Source organism: Ochotona curzoniae, unplaced genomic scaffold (assembly GCF_017591425.1).
Source record: "Ochotona curzoniae isolate NIBS_2020 unplaced genomic scaffold, NIBS_Ocur_1.0 contig_66, whole genome shotgun sequence".
Classification (NCBI taxonomy): Eukaryota; Metazoa; Chordata; class Mammalia; order Lagomorpha; family Ochotonidae; genus Ochotona; species Ochotona curzoniae.
Genome location: NW_024466512.1, coordinates 6,695,893 through 6,710,834, shown reverse-complemented (window position 1 = coordinate 6,710,834; position 14,942 = coordinate 6,695,893). Strand labels below are relative to the sequence as shown.

At 45.9% G+C, this 14,942-nt stretch overlaps 1 protein-coding gene across 4 annotated transcripts in view; it reads right to left on the bottom strand.

Moving 5' to 3' along the window:
• The window catches only part of ATE1 (arginyltransferase 1), a 115,418-nt gene that overhangs the window by 53,712 nt on the left and 46,764 nt on the right, over positions 1–14,942 (bottom strand). For all 4 annotated transcript variants that reach the window (XM_040991997.1, XM_040991996.1, XM_040991994.1 and 1 more), the window contains exons 9-10: positions 9,480–9,661; positions 7,560–7,659 (exon numbers count right to left, since the gene is read on the bottom strand). In XM_040991997.1, the coding sequence (XP_040847931.1) occupies positions 7,560–7,659; positions 9,480–9,661 (282 nt within the window). The remainder of the gene's footprint in view (positions 1–7,559; positions 7,660–9,479; positions 9,662–14,942) is intronic.

Genomic DNA, 14,942 nt, shown 5'->3' with positions numbered 1-14,942 from the left:
TTTATTCTGTAGAAATGCCAAATAATGTCACTTTATTTGACAAAGATACACACTTCCCCCTAATTGGTGGCCAAATGATTCATAACCCTGCTACTCATATCTGCCCATCCCGAGAGATATTGAACATTCACTATAAAGCCAAGGATTGCTGCTGTGAGCTCAAATTCTATTGTTTTAGAATCTAACAAAACAGGTGGCAGCCCTGTGGAAACTACACTGCAGCATCCCATATTAGAGGTCCAGGACAAGTCCAGGCTACTCCACTTCCAACCCAGTTTCCTGCTGATGTGCCAGAGAAGGCAGCAGAGGATGGTCCAAGCATCTGGGCCCCTGACCCGCATGTAGAAGTGGATGAAGTCCCATGGCCCCGGCGTTGACCTGGCCCAGACCTGGCTGCTGCAGCCATTTGGAAAGGGAAGCCAATGCGAGAGCGAGTCTCTTTCTCTTCACTATGCCTTTCAAACAATTTTTTAAAAAACAAAACAAAACAAAACAAAACAAAAAACAGTCTAATAAGACAGATAAACGCTGATGTCCGCACATAAGTTGCAATGGAGACAATCTGTCAAGGAGAGTCAGGCAAGATTTAAGGGAAAACAAAGTAAGATCAGTCTTGCAAACTGAAAAGAAGTGGTGGAAAAGAAAGAGAACCGGGCCTGGCACGGTGACCTAGCAGCTAAAGTCCTTGCCTTGCACGCACCAGGATCCCATATAGGTGCCAGTTCTAATCCCGACAGCTCTAAGTTCACACCACAAAACTCAATTTCAGATGGACTATTGAATGGTAAAGGGTAAAACCATAAAATGCCTAAAAGAAAATAGAAGAGGAAATTTCCATGGCTGTAGGGCAGGCAAAAATTTCTTGGCAAAGAAACAAAAGGTCTCATAAAATACCACTAAATGAGACTACACTAAAATTTGGAATTTGTTCATCAAAAGACACCCTTAAGAGAATTAAAAGTGTAAATCCGTTCAACCACTTTGAAATTTTTATTGCTTTATCTATTTTCACTTTACTTGAAAGGCAGAGATAGAAATTTTACATCCTCTGGTCATTCTACAAATGCCCCAAATAGCAGGGGGTTGGCAAGGCCGGCCTTCGGAGGCAGCAGCGCCATCCCCGTCTCCCAGATGTGTGGCAGGATGCCAAGTGCTGCAGCTATCCACCCCTTCCCAGAACATACGTTAGCAGGAAGACACACTGCAAGTGAAACAGCGTCTCAAACTGCATATTCTGGAATTTCCAAGCAGCCATGTGGGCACTCTCTGCGGCACCCTCAGCACTGAGTCAAACACTTGCCCCTCAATCTTTAAAAAAAATATATGGGAATTAAACCTGCTTGTTTCCTATGAACTGGCAGTGCACACCAAAGCTTATACTCATTGAAGAGATGGATGTTGGTCTGCTCATCAAAGACAGAAAATACTTACTTACATCAGCAAAATCCTGGAACACCATCTGTGGTAGAATGGCCACGTGAAATGTGGCATATTCATTATATACGGTATCACACTGGGCAGTGAGAATGAAACACAACCACTGCTACACGTACCACAGGGTAAGTGCCACAATACAGAAGTGCAGTGCTAAGTGAAATACAAGCAGCAGGCAAGCTACAAGTGTTACAAGTCACAATTTGGAATCTGCTAGGAATCAAAGGAGGTGGGAGGATCTTGTGGGGCACTTTGCCACATTACTTTTGATATATTAAGTTATATAAAATTGAGTATACTATCTTGTTCTTATAAATTGATTTAGTAGGTTTAATTTTTAAAAAATGCAGATATATGGCACAGCGAATTCATGGGGACTACAAGCTATTCTGCCATGACGGAACTTCAAAGGTTTTCCAAGCACACTTTCAAACAGTGCTGTCAGCTCTGTGCACTCACCACTCTGCCTCCACGGGCAGTGCACGTCCATGAAGTCACGGAGCAGCTGCCCTCTGTCCCTTAGCCTGCTGGGCACCAAGGGCAGCGACAGATCATGCACGGTTGGCTCAGGGAGACAGGCAGGAACCAGTCTCATCACTCTTGTGTTTCGGGTCCAGCACAATATACATAGTAGGCCCGCCACAAACACTAACAACACACAGCTACATCCAGTGGACCACGCAGGGCTGCAAAGGCACGGCCTAACAGTGAGGAGCTCCCAAACACAGTAAAACTAACTCCAGGCTCGGGTGGGAGGTCAGAGATGGTGGACAGGAACCAGCTATAAAGGACAGATACGACGCAGGACTCCACAGGGGACTGGTGCATAAGCTTGGTCTGGAAAAGAAACCCCAACTTGTTCACACACATCCAGTGCCTGGATGCCACAGCGTGGGCTTACATAACAATGAAGCAAGCTTCCTTTCTCTCAGTGGGTCTGCAGAGAGCTCAGACATTAGTATTTTCCAAAGGTTAGGAATCATGCTCCATTACCAGGCTTTCTATTTCAACTGGAGAGACACATGAGGAAAACGAATGGGGAAAACGTGGCATATATTTGAGAAGTGTACCTTTAGTCTCTGGTTAACATTTACCATTAATTCATGTGCCAAGCCTTTCAGGACAGTCTAACATTATCAGAGAGTGGATAAACAATGCCATTAGCGGGGATGTCGGCTCTTAAATGCCTTCAGTGTTGTTGAAGTTAAAGTGGGAGTTAACACACAGTCTAGGCAGGTGAAGCAGCTCAAACTGGTCCTTTGGGCTGAGGAGCTGCAAGAGACGGCTCTCACGGACCTGGACTGGACTCCAACGTATGTGGAATAACATGTGATTACTCTAGACACAACTGTTGAGCATGAGAATCCTTTTACTTCCCAGGAGGCACTAAGAATCACCCATGAACAAAACCCTTACCTCTCATTAAAATTACTCTGTGGTAACTGGAACTCTGACATCAAGAAAACAGATGCTGAATCAAAACACCCAGCGCTCTGTTCCGTGCTGTGGGGAGCTCATGAGACCATCTGTATCCCCTCTGGTCCGGCAGTAGCAAAGCCCCCACCGCAGGCACCCACAGCACTACCCTGGGCTTGGAGAAGGTAGTAAAATCACACTGGCTAATTTAGTTTGGCCAGGAACTGAAAGCTTGGATGCTGGGAGCTTCCAGCAGCACCCAGCTTCGCAGAAGCAGCTCCGTCAACTACAGGTTTTGGTTCTGTTTTTTTTTTTTTTTTAAGATTTATTTTTTATTATTTTTTATTGGAAAGATGGATAGACAGAGAGGAGAGACAGAGAGGAAGATCTTCCGTCCGATGAGTCACTCCCCAAGTGAGTGCAACGGCCGATGCTATGCCGATCCGAAGCCAGGAGCCTCTTCCGGGTCTCCCACACGGATGCAGGGTCCCAAAGCTTTGGGCCGTCCTCAACTGCTTTCCCGGGCCACAAGCAGGGAGCTGGATGGGAAGCGGGACTGCTGGGATTAGAACCGGTGCCCATATGGGGTCTCGGCGCGTGCAAGGCGAGGACCTTAACCACTGCGCCACCGTGCCGGGCCCGGTTCTGTTTTTAATTTTTTCCTGTGGGTGCTTCTCTAACAGTGATGCCAAGTACCTTCCCATGGCGAATGCCTGCAGAATTCCCAGGGTGCCCTGAGCATAATCACACAGAGGAGTTTCGACTCATCAAGATGAATCAGCCCTTTGTTACTTTCCTGACATCTCAGAAACTATCTGATGTCTGGCCGTGCCACGCCATCAGGCAGACAGCCTGAAATTGCTGTTTGCTTTGGCCTGAATGCAAGTCTGGAGGCGGAACTGAGTCAAAGTGCCTCGTTCAGATCACAAAATAGCCTTACAGCGATAATGGGAGAGACAAGCCAGTGGGGAGAATTTTAACACTACATCTAAATGCCATGTGTGCATATTTCATTTCCACATGTAATCAGTCTTAGAATATATGGGAAGGGGTCTAAAATGCAAATAATAAACTCAGCACAGGAAAACACATTTTCCAAAAAAAATCTACTAAATTAAAAGTTTGAAGGTTTTTAAAAAGATCAAATTAAATTTTCTAAAAAGCTTACACAACTTAGGTGCCACTAATTCAAAAAAACTAAAATAATAAATGCTTCAAATGTGAACTTTCCAACAAGACTTATTTTTTTGTTGTTGGAAAAGCAGAACACATCTACAGAGGGCCAGAGAAAGATCTCTGTCCACTGCTCCAGGCTGGAGCTGAGGTATCCCACGCGAGTACAAACATTTCAGATATAGAATACACAATTTGTAAATAAAATTCTGAGATACAAAATTAACTAAATACAGGAATGATTTTAGAAGGAAAAGCATACCAACAATAGAACAGAAAATAAATTAAAATGATATAGATAGCATGAATATCACTATGCACGGAACTAAACCTTGATTAAAGCTGAAAAAATATTTCCTAAAAAAACTGTGATGCAGATTATAAACAAAATATATAAAGTCAAATATATGTAAACCAACATCTAGTTTTAAAAATAAAAAACACATAATTATATGCATGTTATACATATTAGAAAAATCAATCTCCCAGTTTAATATTGGCTGTTGGGCGCGGTCCCCAACCTAAAACCCTCACCTCACATGCACTGGGATTCCACATGGGCACAGGTTTGTGCCCCAGCTGCTCCACTTCCCATCCAGCTTGTGGCCTGGGAAAGCAGTCGAGGATGGCCCAAAGCCTTGGGACCCTGCACCCACATGGGAGACTCAGAAGAAGCTCCTTGCTCCTGATTCAGATTGACTCAGCTTTGGCCATTGAGGTAGGGGAGTGAACCAGGGGACAGAGGATCTCTCTCCACTTCTCTGTGGATTTGACTTTCCAATAAAAATAAACAAATCTTAAAAAAAAATACTAGCTGTACTTCTCCCACAGGGGTTCAGGGTCCCAAGGCTTTGGGCCATCCTCCACTGCTTTCCCTGGCTACAAGCAGGAAGCTGGACAGGAAGTGGAGCAACTGGGACACTAACTAGCACCAATATGGGATCCCAGTGCGTGGGAGGTGAGGATTTTGGCCACTGAGCCATGGTGCCAGGCTCAACTTGTTACACACACCTAGGTTACCACGTCCCTTCTACTGGAGCATGTGTAAATACCATGGAATACCCATCACAGAATCACGGCATTTACATCATATTCTGGCACATCCATGTGCCACCTACATGGGAGATGTGGAAGAAGTGCCTGGCTTTGGCCTGGTTCAGCCCTTGCTGCTGCAGCTCTCTGCGGAGCGAACCAGAAGATGGAGATATTTTGTGTGTGTGTGTGTGTGTGTGTGTGTGTGTCAGAGAGAGAGAGAGAGATTCTCTGTTAACTCATTGAAATAAAGCAAATAAATCCTGGGAAAAAAAAAAAAGGAAAGCATTCTGTTTTCCTATGTCTCATTCTAAAACCTGCCACTAGTGGATTTGTTGCTCCAACCTTCACCTACACATTCATCCTGAGAGTCCACGTCACGGAGCCTTACCCCTGCATCACCGGTCTCCTTTCTTTCTCGTTAGGTTCTCCACTAGAAAGGCAATTCCAGGACGTTTACTAATGTTATCTCCAATAGCAATGCAGCTGTTATCTTATGGATGAAGGAGTGCCAAGCGAGAATGGGGCTACTTCTCATGCAGACAGAATTAACAGAACAACCCCCAGGAGCCACAGTTCAGCTGCATTTAGGTTGGGTATGACTAAGCCAGGCTATAAGGCACAGGGAGCCTTTGTAAAGCCCTCAACTACACATGGGCTGATGACAATTTCCAAGCAGAACTCTATCAAGGAAGTCACTATATAAAACACTTCGCCTGGACCAGAGTTAGCAAAGGTGTGACGTAACAGTCTCCGTGCGGCTGAAGTGACGATGAAACTACAGTCAACACTGCCACTAAGGAAAAGCAAACAAACATGAAACGGCCAATCCAGAGAGCAATTCAGAGCTTAGCTTAGGCAAAAAACAGCCGGGAACAATGCCGTGACAGTGGACTCGCCAAGTGAGGCAACTGGTTACAGCAGTCCAGGTACCACATCCACAAGGATTAGCAGGTAGGGTAGGCAGCTTCCTTTGCTTTTCAGGTTCGTTAAAGGGAGCCAGAGGTTGAGACAGCTCTCCCATCTGATGGTTCATTTCCTAAATGCGCACACAACAGAAGGTCCTGGTCAGCATAACCCAGGAGCCAGGAGCTCAACCTCGCTTCCCACATGGGTGGCAGGAACCCCGACACTTGAGCCCCCACTAGCCGCACCCCAGTGTGCAGAAACAGGACTTAAGCCAGCTACAGTGCCAGGCAGCGCCTGCCAGCTGGGCTGTACGACTGTCCCAGAGTGCTCCCTGAGCATCGAACACTAAAACGCCTGCATATCTGAGCTTTGTATCTTGAAGTTTAGAATTCAATTTACATTTGTACTAAATTACAAAAAATGAGCTAGGAAAAGAAAATGTTAGTCAATAGTACCAAGTACGTATTTTAGGGCAAAATGAAATTTGAGCATGCCCTTACTTGTGCATAGAATGCATGTCTATCAAGTCAATTAATAACAATGGCATAAAGGAAATTTCTGAAGACAACTAAGTTTAGTAGTTATCTGTGTAAAAAGATTTAAATATAAGATAAAAACAACTTTCACCAATGTTAGGGATGATACACTACTGAAGTTTCAATGATCTGTAATGACTTCTAGATTTTTACTAAGATTTACCAACTCTCATGAAGCTACTTGGTGATGGTAATTAAAAAAAAAAAAAAAAACTAAAAAGCCCTCTTTAATGTCAGCAGGACATCACACTTTCCGAACTATCAACACAAAAGCACCAAGGGCCTGTATTCTCACCCTCCTGCAGAACCAACCCTGCCTTCAGAAGCCTCATCTCTGACCACGGAGCCATCACCTCCCCAGCCACGCAGCCTGAACCTTGAGAATCTGCAACCATGATGAGTTTCACAGTCAGTCCAATAGCCAAGTTCTCTGTGTTATTCCTCTGCAAACAAGGGGGTGAGGAGGGGAGATTTGCGAACTCAAGATTTCTGAGACATGTCAACTCAAAATAACGTATCAACCTAGTTTAGGTCTTAAATTAAACAAAGTAACTGTAAAAAACACAAAATAATTAGAGAAATATAAGCATAAACTAGCTCTAGGATATTGGGATTTTAGTACTTTTTAGGTATGGAGGCGAAACTACAGTTGTTTTGCAAGTGTCCTCATCTTTACATAAAATTATATCCTCAATTTGTCCCAAACTACTCAAAGGGGTGGAGGTGGCATCGGGTGCAACAATAGCTGAATACAGCACACGCAGTAAGCAACTCAACGTACCTGCGGAGGGACTGGGCACGGGAACACTGCCTGCCCTTTGTACAGCCAATGCTTTGACAACAGAGACGTTCATTCTGGAGAGTCACACAACCTTTCTTGAAAAGGGAAATTCTGAAATCTGCTTAAGACTCACAATACAACAGACTGCCAAGGAGAGGCTGCAGGCGGCAGGGACTTCCCCGTTAGCCCACGCAACCTTCCTTCCAAACTGCCACACAGTAAAAACAGCTGCAAATATTTTCATATAGTGAAACAGACACTGTGGAAACCAATGTTACCTTGTACTTCATCTTGGGACAGGAATGGATGTAGAAGCCCATGTAGTAATAGCTGAGCTGGGCTGTCTTCTCATGCAGTTTCCTGGTGAGAGCCACCTCTCTGCCGAAAGAGCACACGGAGGCACAGCTGAGGCCGGCCCCGACGGCCACACAGGCCACGGGACGGCAAATGTTTATACAGTCCCATATCAAACCACCCAAACACCAATAAAAGAAAACCCAGTTAGGTGAGAAAATGCACCTGACTCCAGGTTTCACACTTTACTGGGCAAAGTAACTGCTCTGAAATTCAAAGCGCTTAGAGTTAACCAGATCCAAAAGGGCCTTCTTACTACTCACTAGGCCCATGAGTTCTCAGAGTGTCTGCGTTTTACAACAGATCTCACAAACTCAAGTCAAGCAAGCCAAGGAACAAAGATGCTGCTGTGATCCCTGACCTGCAGCTCCTTTGCGTCCCTAGATGTGCCCCCAACACGCATTGTCCTAACAGCTGGAGGGCAACCCCGCCATCTGCTACCACTTCTCTGCCAGCATACTGACGGCCCACATCTATGTGCAAAGTGGTTTTAACTTGTCCGTGGGTAAATCCTGGCACACTTCATCCTACTTGCCCAGCTGAACGGGAGCACTGGACACTGAGGCCAACCTTGACCTCGGTCTGAGAGCAGGAAGAGGCTGTCCTGCATTCTGGTTGCTTCCTGAAGGCTGGCTTTCCCCTTTTGCCCCTTGCATTAGCAATGAATGTTTGAAATGCAGAAAAAAAAAATTTATTCCAAAACTGATTAATCCATGCATTTTTTTCCACTCAGATTTAAACTTCTTAAAGTTTGTTACCCTAAAAATTATTCTTTACACTTCACATATATTTAAATTCAGGCAGAGTAAGTCAACCCTGAGACCATCCCATTCCAACGTGGTCCCCCAGCCACAGCGGACTCTCACCTGGTCTGCCCAGGCCCAAACCTGCGAGTCAGCCTTGCTTCCTTTCTTCTCAACTCTCACGCCCAATCCCCCAGCAAGTCCTTCAGGTCCAAAGCCCTTGCCAGACAGTCCGGTTCAGAACACAGTACGGTTCCCTAGACACAGAATAGCCTCCCAACTGATTTTTCTATCTTTGCTTCTCCACAGTCCCCACAGACTGTTAAAAGCAATATTTCTAAACTTCTAAATTAATTTTGTTTGAAAAGCAGAGAGAGATCTTCCATCTGCTGGCGCCCTTACCAAATGTTTTCAACAACTAGGGGCTGGCCAGAACTAGGGTCTGACAGAACTCAAAACTCTGCCGGGGCCGTCAGCAGAGGTCCTCCCCCCAGAGTATGTGTCAGACAGAAGCTGAGACTGGGGTAGAGTCAGGATTCGAACCCAGACACCTCTTACGGGATGTGGGTGTCCCTACCAGTAGCTTAGCCACTTAGCCCCTGCGAGCTGAGCCATCCTTCACGTTAATCAAATCACGCCCAAGTATACTTTCTGACGATCACACTGTGAAATCACCTAACAGTCCTCAGAACATACCCCATCACTAAGTGATGTATGATTTGTTGTATTTCTTCTAGCAGACACATACTTCCATTCATTCCTACCACATTAACTTAATCAACAGTGAAAAATATGTATGAAAGAAATGACAAGAATATAAATAATACAACACTTAGGAACATAAACAGTTCTAATGGGAGCTTAAATAAATGTACAAGCTAAACAACAAAAGCATTTTACGAATATAATTATTTGCTACATCCCAGGGTACTTAGAAATCTTAAAAGCTGGAGATTTACCATCGTGCACTTGTACTTCTACAGGACAGTATGTAACTAAGAGACTGAGAGCAACAAATCACTGCATCATACTACCAGATCAGATGAGCATGTCACCCGCTGAAATGCAGCCAAGCCCCAGGACCACAAGCAGCCATCTTACCGCAGTGCCGAGTAGACACCCAGGGACAGGAAGGAGTACTCGGGGTCGTAGTACAAATACACGGACGAGACGCAGGAGGGGAGGATGTCGATCACGCCCACGGCAATGATCTTGCCATCCAGCCAGTACTGCTGGTGGAAGGAGCCATACCCGCACTCAGGTCCACCCGGGGCGGTCTCTGCCTAGGAAGGAGGAGACACACAAACATGACCAGACTGAACACTTCTTTATGAAGCTCATATGGATTAATCTACTGTGCTCTCATTCTGCTCAGGCTGCAAGTCCTGAACCATTGTCTTCACTGCTATTGTCTTCATATGCTAAGCTTTTCCTATGTAAAACACTTTACTCATAACCACACAAAAGAAACAGAGAAATCAACTTAAGACCTTCTCAACTTATTTGAGGACTGATTTATTTGGAAAGAGTTACAAAGAGGGAGAGACAGATCTTCCACCTGTTGATTCACCCTCCAGCACTGATGTAAGAACTTCTTAGGACATCCCATGGGGACAGGCCCTTGGCACAGGCATTTATGATGTTGCTTGTGGGGCCAGCACAGTGGCTCAGGTAATTCCTCACCTTCGAGTGCTGACATCCAATGTGGGCACCGGTTCATATGCTGGATGCATCACTTCCCATCCAGCTTCCTGTTCCAGCCCAGGAAGGCAATGGAGGATGCCCCAAGTCCTTGGGACCCTGCAGCACCCAAGTAGGAAACCCAGAGGAGGCTCCTGGCTTTGGACTGGATTTGAGATGGATAACTGAAAAATGTGAATTTGAGCCCCACCTCCAGTGCGTGTTGATTGAGCAACACAATGACTACACTTGCAGAAGTTCCACGCTCTGTGCTGTTCACAGGCTGCTCACCCTCTGAGACTAGCTGTTCACATTGTGCAGCGAAGTTTCCACTTTTCATTTTAAGGGATTGCACAAGCACAGCCTAAAAGACTCGGTCTGAAAATTACACTTGTGGGTCTTTTAACAGCAGTCATTTAAACTATCGTTAATTTCCATATAAGCAAGCAGTGTCACGATTAGTAAAGTTTGACAGCTTATCTCCAGCGTCTGAAAGTTTGCAAAGTTTTAGAAATGTCAGAGCTAATTAGCCAAGTTATTTTTCAGAAGTTCTGCAATTTCAGGGATTCAGTGGATAGCAGGATAAAAAGAACACAAGTAAGTTCACGTCTAAGCTGCTGAGGACGGTGGGAAGGACGGCCTGCCCTGTGACTAACAAGGCCCGCGCAGCGGCAGCAGAGGCACTGCGCCACGGGCTGCCTCTGCGCGCGAGCATCCTCCCCTCCCACCACACTGCTGCCAAGGGGGGGCACAACCCACCCTGCCAAGGCGCCTCTACCTGTCGTCTCACCTCCTGCCTCCGCGTACCTGTTACACCCGTAACGGACATCTTAGAGGCTCAAGAGAACACCAAGGAGGTGGAATCCCCTCCCAGGTGTCAGGGCCAGTGTCCGGGGCGATCGCACAGGGGATTCAGAGAGAGAAGAGCGAGTCTGTGAGGCTTCAGAGCAGCAGAGCCCCAGTCCTCCTCCTCAGGCAGCTCAAACTCTTCTCCCAAATCGTATGCTAAAATCTGTCTTCACACAAGATCCTACATTTTTGGGAAACAATTAATACAGACTCTCAAATGCAATTATTCCAACACTTGACAAAAAGTCTGCATTGTTTTAAAAACCGTTTTTCATTTGATTAAGTTTTATGCAACTGCACCAAGGCATGGATGCATTTCACAAACAAAGGAGTGTCGAGTTTTTGTAGTGCCAAAATCTACAGGATTTCTCAAAAACCTGAAAACCCAAACCTGAAAACCCCAAATAAGTCTACAAAAAATAAAAAAATAGATTTAATTTAGAAGTTGTAAATGGTAATATTCATGGTTAGTGTATCACACCATTTTGTAACTGGTGATTTATAAACTAAATGCAGGCTCTGGAGCCATGGCTCAGTGGCTAAGTACTCGCCTTGCAAGCACTGGGATCCCATATGGGAGCTGGTTTGTGTCCCAGCGGTTCCACTTCCCATCCAGCTCCCTGCCTGTGGCCTGGGAAAGCAGTCCAGGATGGCCTAAAGCCTTGGGACCCTGCACTCATGTGGGAGACCCAGAAGCAGCTCCTGGCTCCTGGATTCAGATCAGGCTCAGCTCCAGCTGCTGTGGCCACTTGGGGAGTGAACCAGTGGATGGAAGATCTTCCTCTCTCTTTGTCTCTATAAATCTGACTATATCCAGTAAAAATAAATCTTTAAAAAAAAAAATGCTGATATAAGGCAATCTTCATGTAAAATATAACATCTAGCAGCCCTTTCAATACTGTTTGTGCTATATCTCAGGGGGTTGATAATTTGGTTTTATTCATTCAAAAGAATTTTTTTTTCTTAATTTCTTCCCTGACTCATGGGTCACACAGTAGCACTGTTCACTTCAGGAAAGTTTTCGATTTTCTTTTTCATTTCTTCAGCAACACATTGGTCATTCAGCAGCATGTTGTTGTTAATTTCTGCGGAGTCTCCCCGAAAGATTCCTCCAGTACCCCGTTGTCGGATGGGGTGAGCCTGCTGCCCGCCAGCCAGCCTCCCGGTGCGCGAGAAACAAACAGAGGAACAGGGGTTCTGTCTATGCAGTTTTGGTTTATTTGGGAAATTCAGTTTCTTATACAGGGTAGCGAATAGCCTCAGGCCAGGAATCCCAGAATTCCTGGAGAGGAGAAACTAGGAGCCAATCACTAGGAGCGCCACTGTGGAGGCCAGCTCCCATAGGCCAGGGGCAGGTGAGCGAACGGCCCTGGCCAATCAGCCTTTCTTTGAAACGACTTGACCCCTGCCCTGGTTCCCACCCAGCGCTCTGTCCTTGGCGGCCATCTTGCTCAGGACATGTAACCCAGAGACCCTGACAGTTAGTTGCTATCTTATTGACTTAGTGACCTCTTTGCCCCTGAGTCCCACAAACTTTCCTTTCTTTTCCTCCAGCTGTTAATTTGTTTAATGGTTTTTCATTTAAGGGGATGTATAGCAACCGTGTAATAGAGACTACCATTTCCAGATGTGAAGATACAGTGCAGCATGCATCTCTACTTCTCAATCGAAGATGGACTCCCAATAAAACTGTAAAATGTATCTTGAAACTAGAATACTGGTCTCTCTGCCACTGTCCATACCTACAATGTCAGGATACACTTAAGTAGCAGAATGATGGACTAATGATTGCTTATGAAGGACTATAGTACTGTAATGATACAGGGGATGTCAGAGAGGGAGGGGTTTGGGGAGGGGGGAAGTGAAATTCCAGAGTCTATGAAATTGTACCATAAAATAATAAAATAAAATATATTCAATTTAAAAAATAAAAATATAAATGCAGCTGATTCCAAAAATCCAGATAATATATTAAAGATGAGGAAACACACCCAATATTATCACAAGAGATTCTTAATCCTTTCTCCAATCAATTTTTAAATCAACATGTGTTAATGTTATGATCAGTTTTAATAAGCAAGGCTGAGGGGCTAGCACAGTGGCACCTAACCCTCTGCCTGTTCGAGCTAGCATCCCATGTGGGCGTCCTTCACGCCCAGCTGTTCACCCTCCGATCCAGCTCTCTGCTAGTAGCCTGGGGCAGCAGCAGAGGACGGCCCAAGGCCTTTGGCCCCGGTAACCGGTAACCACGTGGGAGACTGGGAGGAAGCTCCTGGCTCTCGCTTGGATCAGCTCATTTCTGGCAGTTGTGACCACTTGGGGAATAAACCAGCAGTTGGAAGACCGCTCTCTCTGTCTCTCCTTCTCTCCCCATAGAATCTTTCTTTGAATAAAAATAAACAAATCTTTTGGTTGAATAATTACTAGTGATTACTGAAAGCAATTACTAGTGTCGGCATCTGCGCATGCAGTGGCTAGGCAAGGCCCCCAGGCGGCAGCCTGGGAGGTCCCAGAGCAAGGCACAGCAGGTGTGGTCAGCCAGGGCCTCATGGACCGTGCTCTCTCCTGCTCACAGATCAGGGGCAGGCAGGGGAGGCTGAAGGTTCCCTTCAAATCCTCCTCTAGGGGCACAAACCCCATTCAGAAGGGCAGGCCCTCAGGACCCCATCAGTTCCCTAAAGGTCCCATCTTTAAAAGTGGGTATTAGGCTCCAACAAACAAAGCCTGGAAGCTGCCAAGCCTCGGCCTCTGGCACCGGGTGCTTGCTCAGCGCAGTCCTCGGCTTGCTATTCTACTGACTGCGTGACTTTGCAGCTCTGCAGGGGCAGAGGCCAGCCTGAAGACTTGTACCCAGGGGGAAGAACCAACCCAAAGGTTACCATTTACACCACTCTAACATAATCTGTTGTTTTATCTACCTAGCAATCTCATCTCTCTGTTTTAGATTTGTTTTTATTAGCAAATCAGATTTACAAAGAGAAACAAAAATCTTCCATCCGTTGATTCACTCTCCAAGTGGCAGCAACAGCTGGAGCTAAGCCAACCCAAAGCCAGGAGCCTCTTCTGGGTCTCCCATGCAGGTGCAGGGTCCCAAGGCTTCGGCCATCCTGGACTGCTTTCCCAGGCCACAAGCAGGGAGCTGGATGGGAAGTGGAGCAGCTGGGACACAAAACAATGCCCATATGCGATCCCAACACATGGAAGGTGAAGACTTTAGCCACTACGCTACTGTGTTTGGCCCTCGTGTATCTCATTTTATAGAACTGTTTAGCTGTGTCAATGTCTCTATATTCTCAAATGGTTTTTGTGCCTGTCAATGTGTGGAAGGTTTTGGCATTAAGTAATGAGTCAAAGAAAACTTGGCATGTGTCCATACTCTATTTGCATGAAGTCATGATTTTATCCTTTGGAAAACTACATTTAAAAATTCTGGCAGCATCTCCAGGGGAGCTAAAGCGGACTCGCTTAGTGGAAAAAAACAAGGGAACACTTCACTCGGCCTGCCTTCCGTGGCTTGTCAAGTCCTTGTTCTCAAAGAGCTTCCCACGCAGCAGCAGGGCTCCTCCGGCCACTCCGCCCTTTCTCCCTTTCTCTAGGCGTGGCGGCCTCTGCTTAGCTCCTGACCAGTGCACCATGCCCACTGCGCTGGACACGAGGGAGCCCTCTGCCAGGTGACACCTGCAGATGCGGACGGCACCTGCTGTTTTCTTCTGACCCCTGGCTGAAGTTGTGGAACTGAAGAGTTCTCTCTGCGTTTGGGCAGAACATGTTTCTACTTCGGGAGGATATTAATAAATTACACCAGCATCATTCGTACATAAGGCTCTGCAAAACCAACTTATGAATAAGTAGCAATAAATTTTAAGATTCTCCAAATTCAGAAACTGTAAATTCAAAATCATTTCTAAGAATCCAAATCCACTGAACCAAGGTGGAACTTTGGATAAATCATAACGGCTTAAGGAAGAAACCAACAGCGGCCGGCCGAGTCCTGGCTGCTGCCCTCTGGCCCGGCCCCTGCTGGTGGAGAGGGAG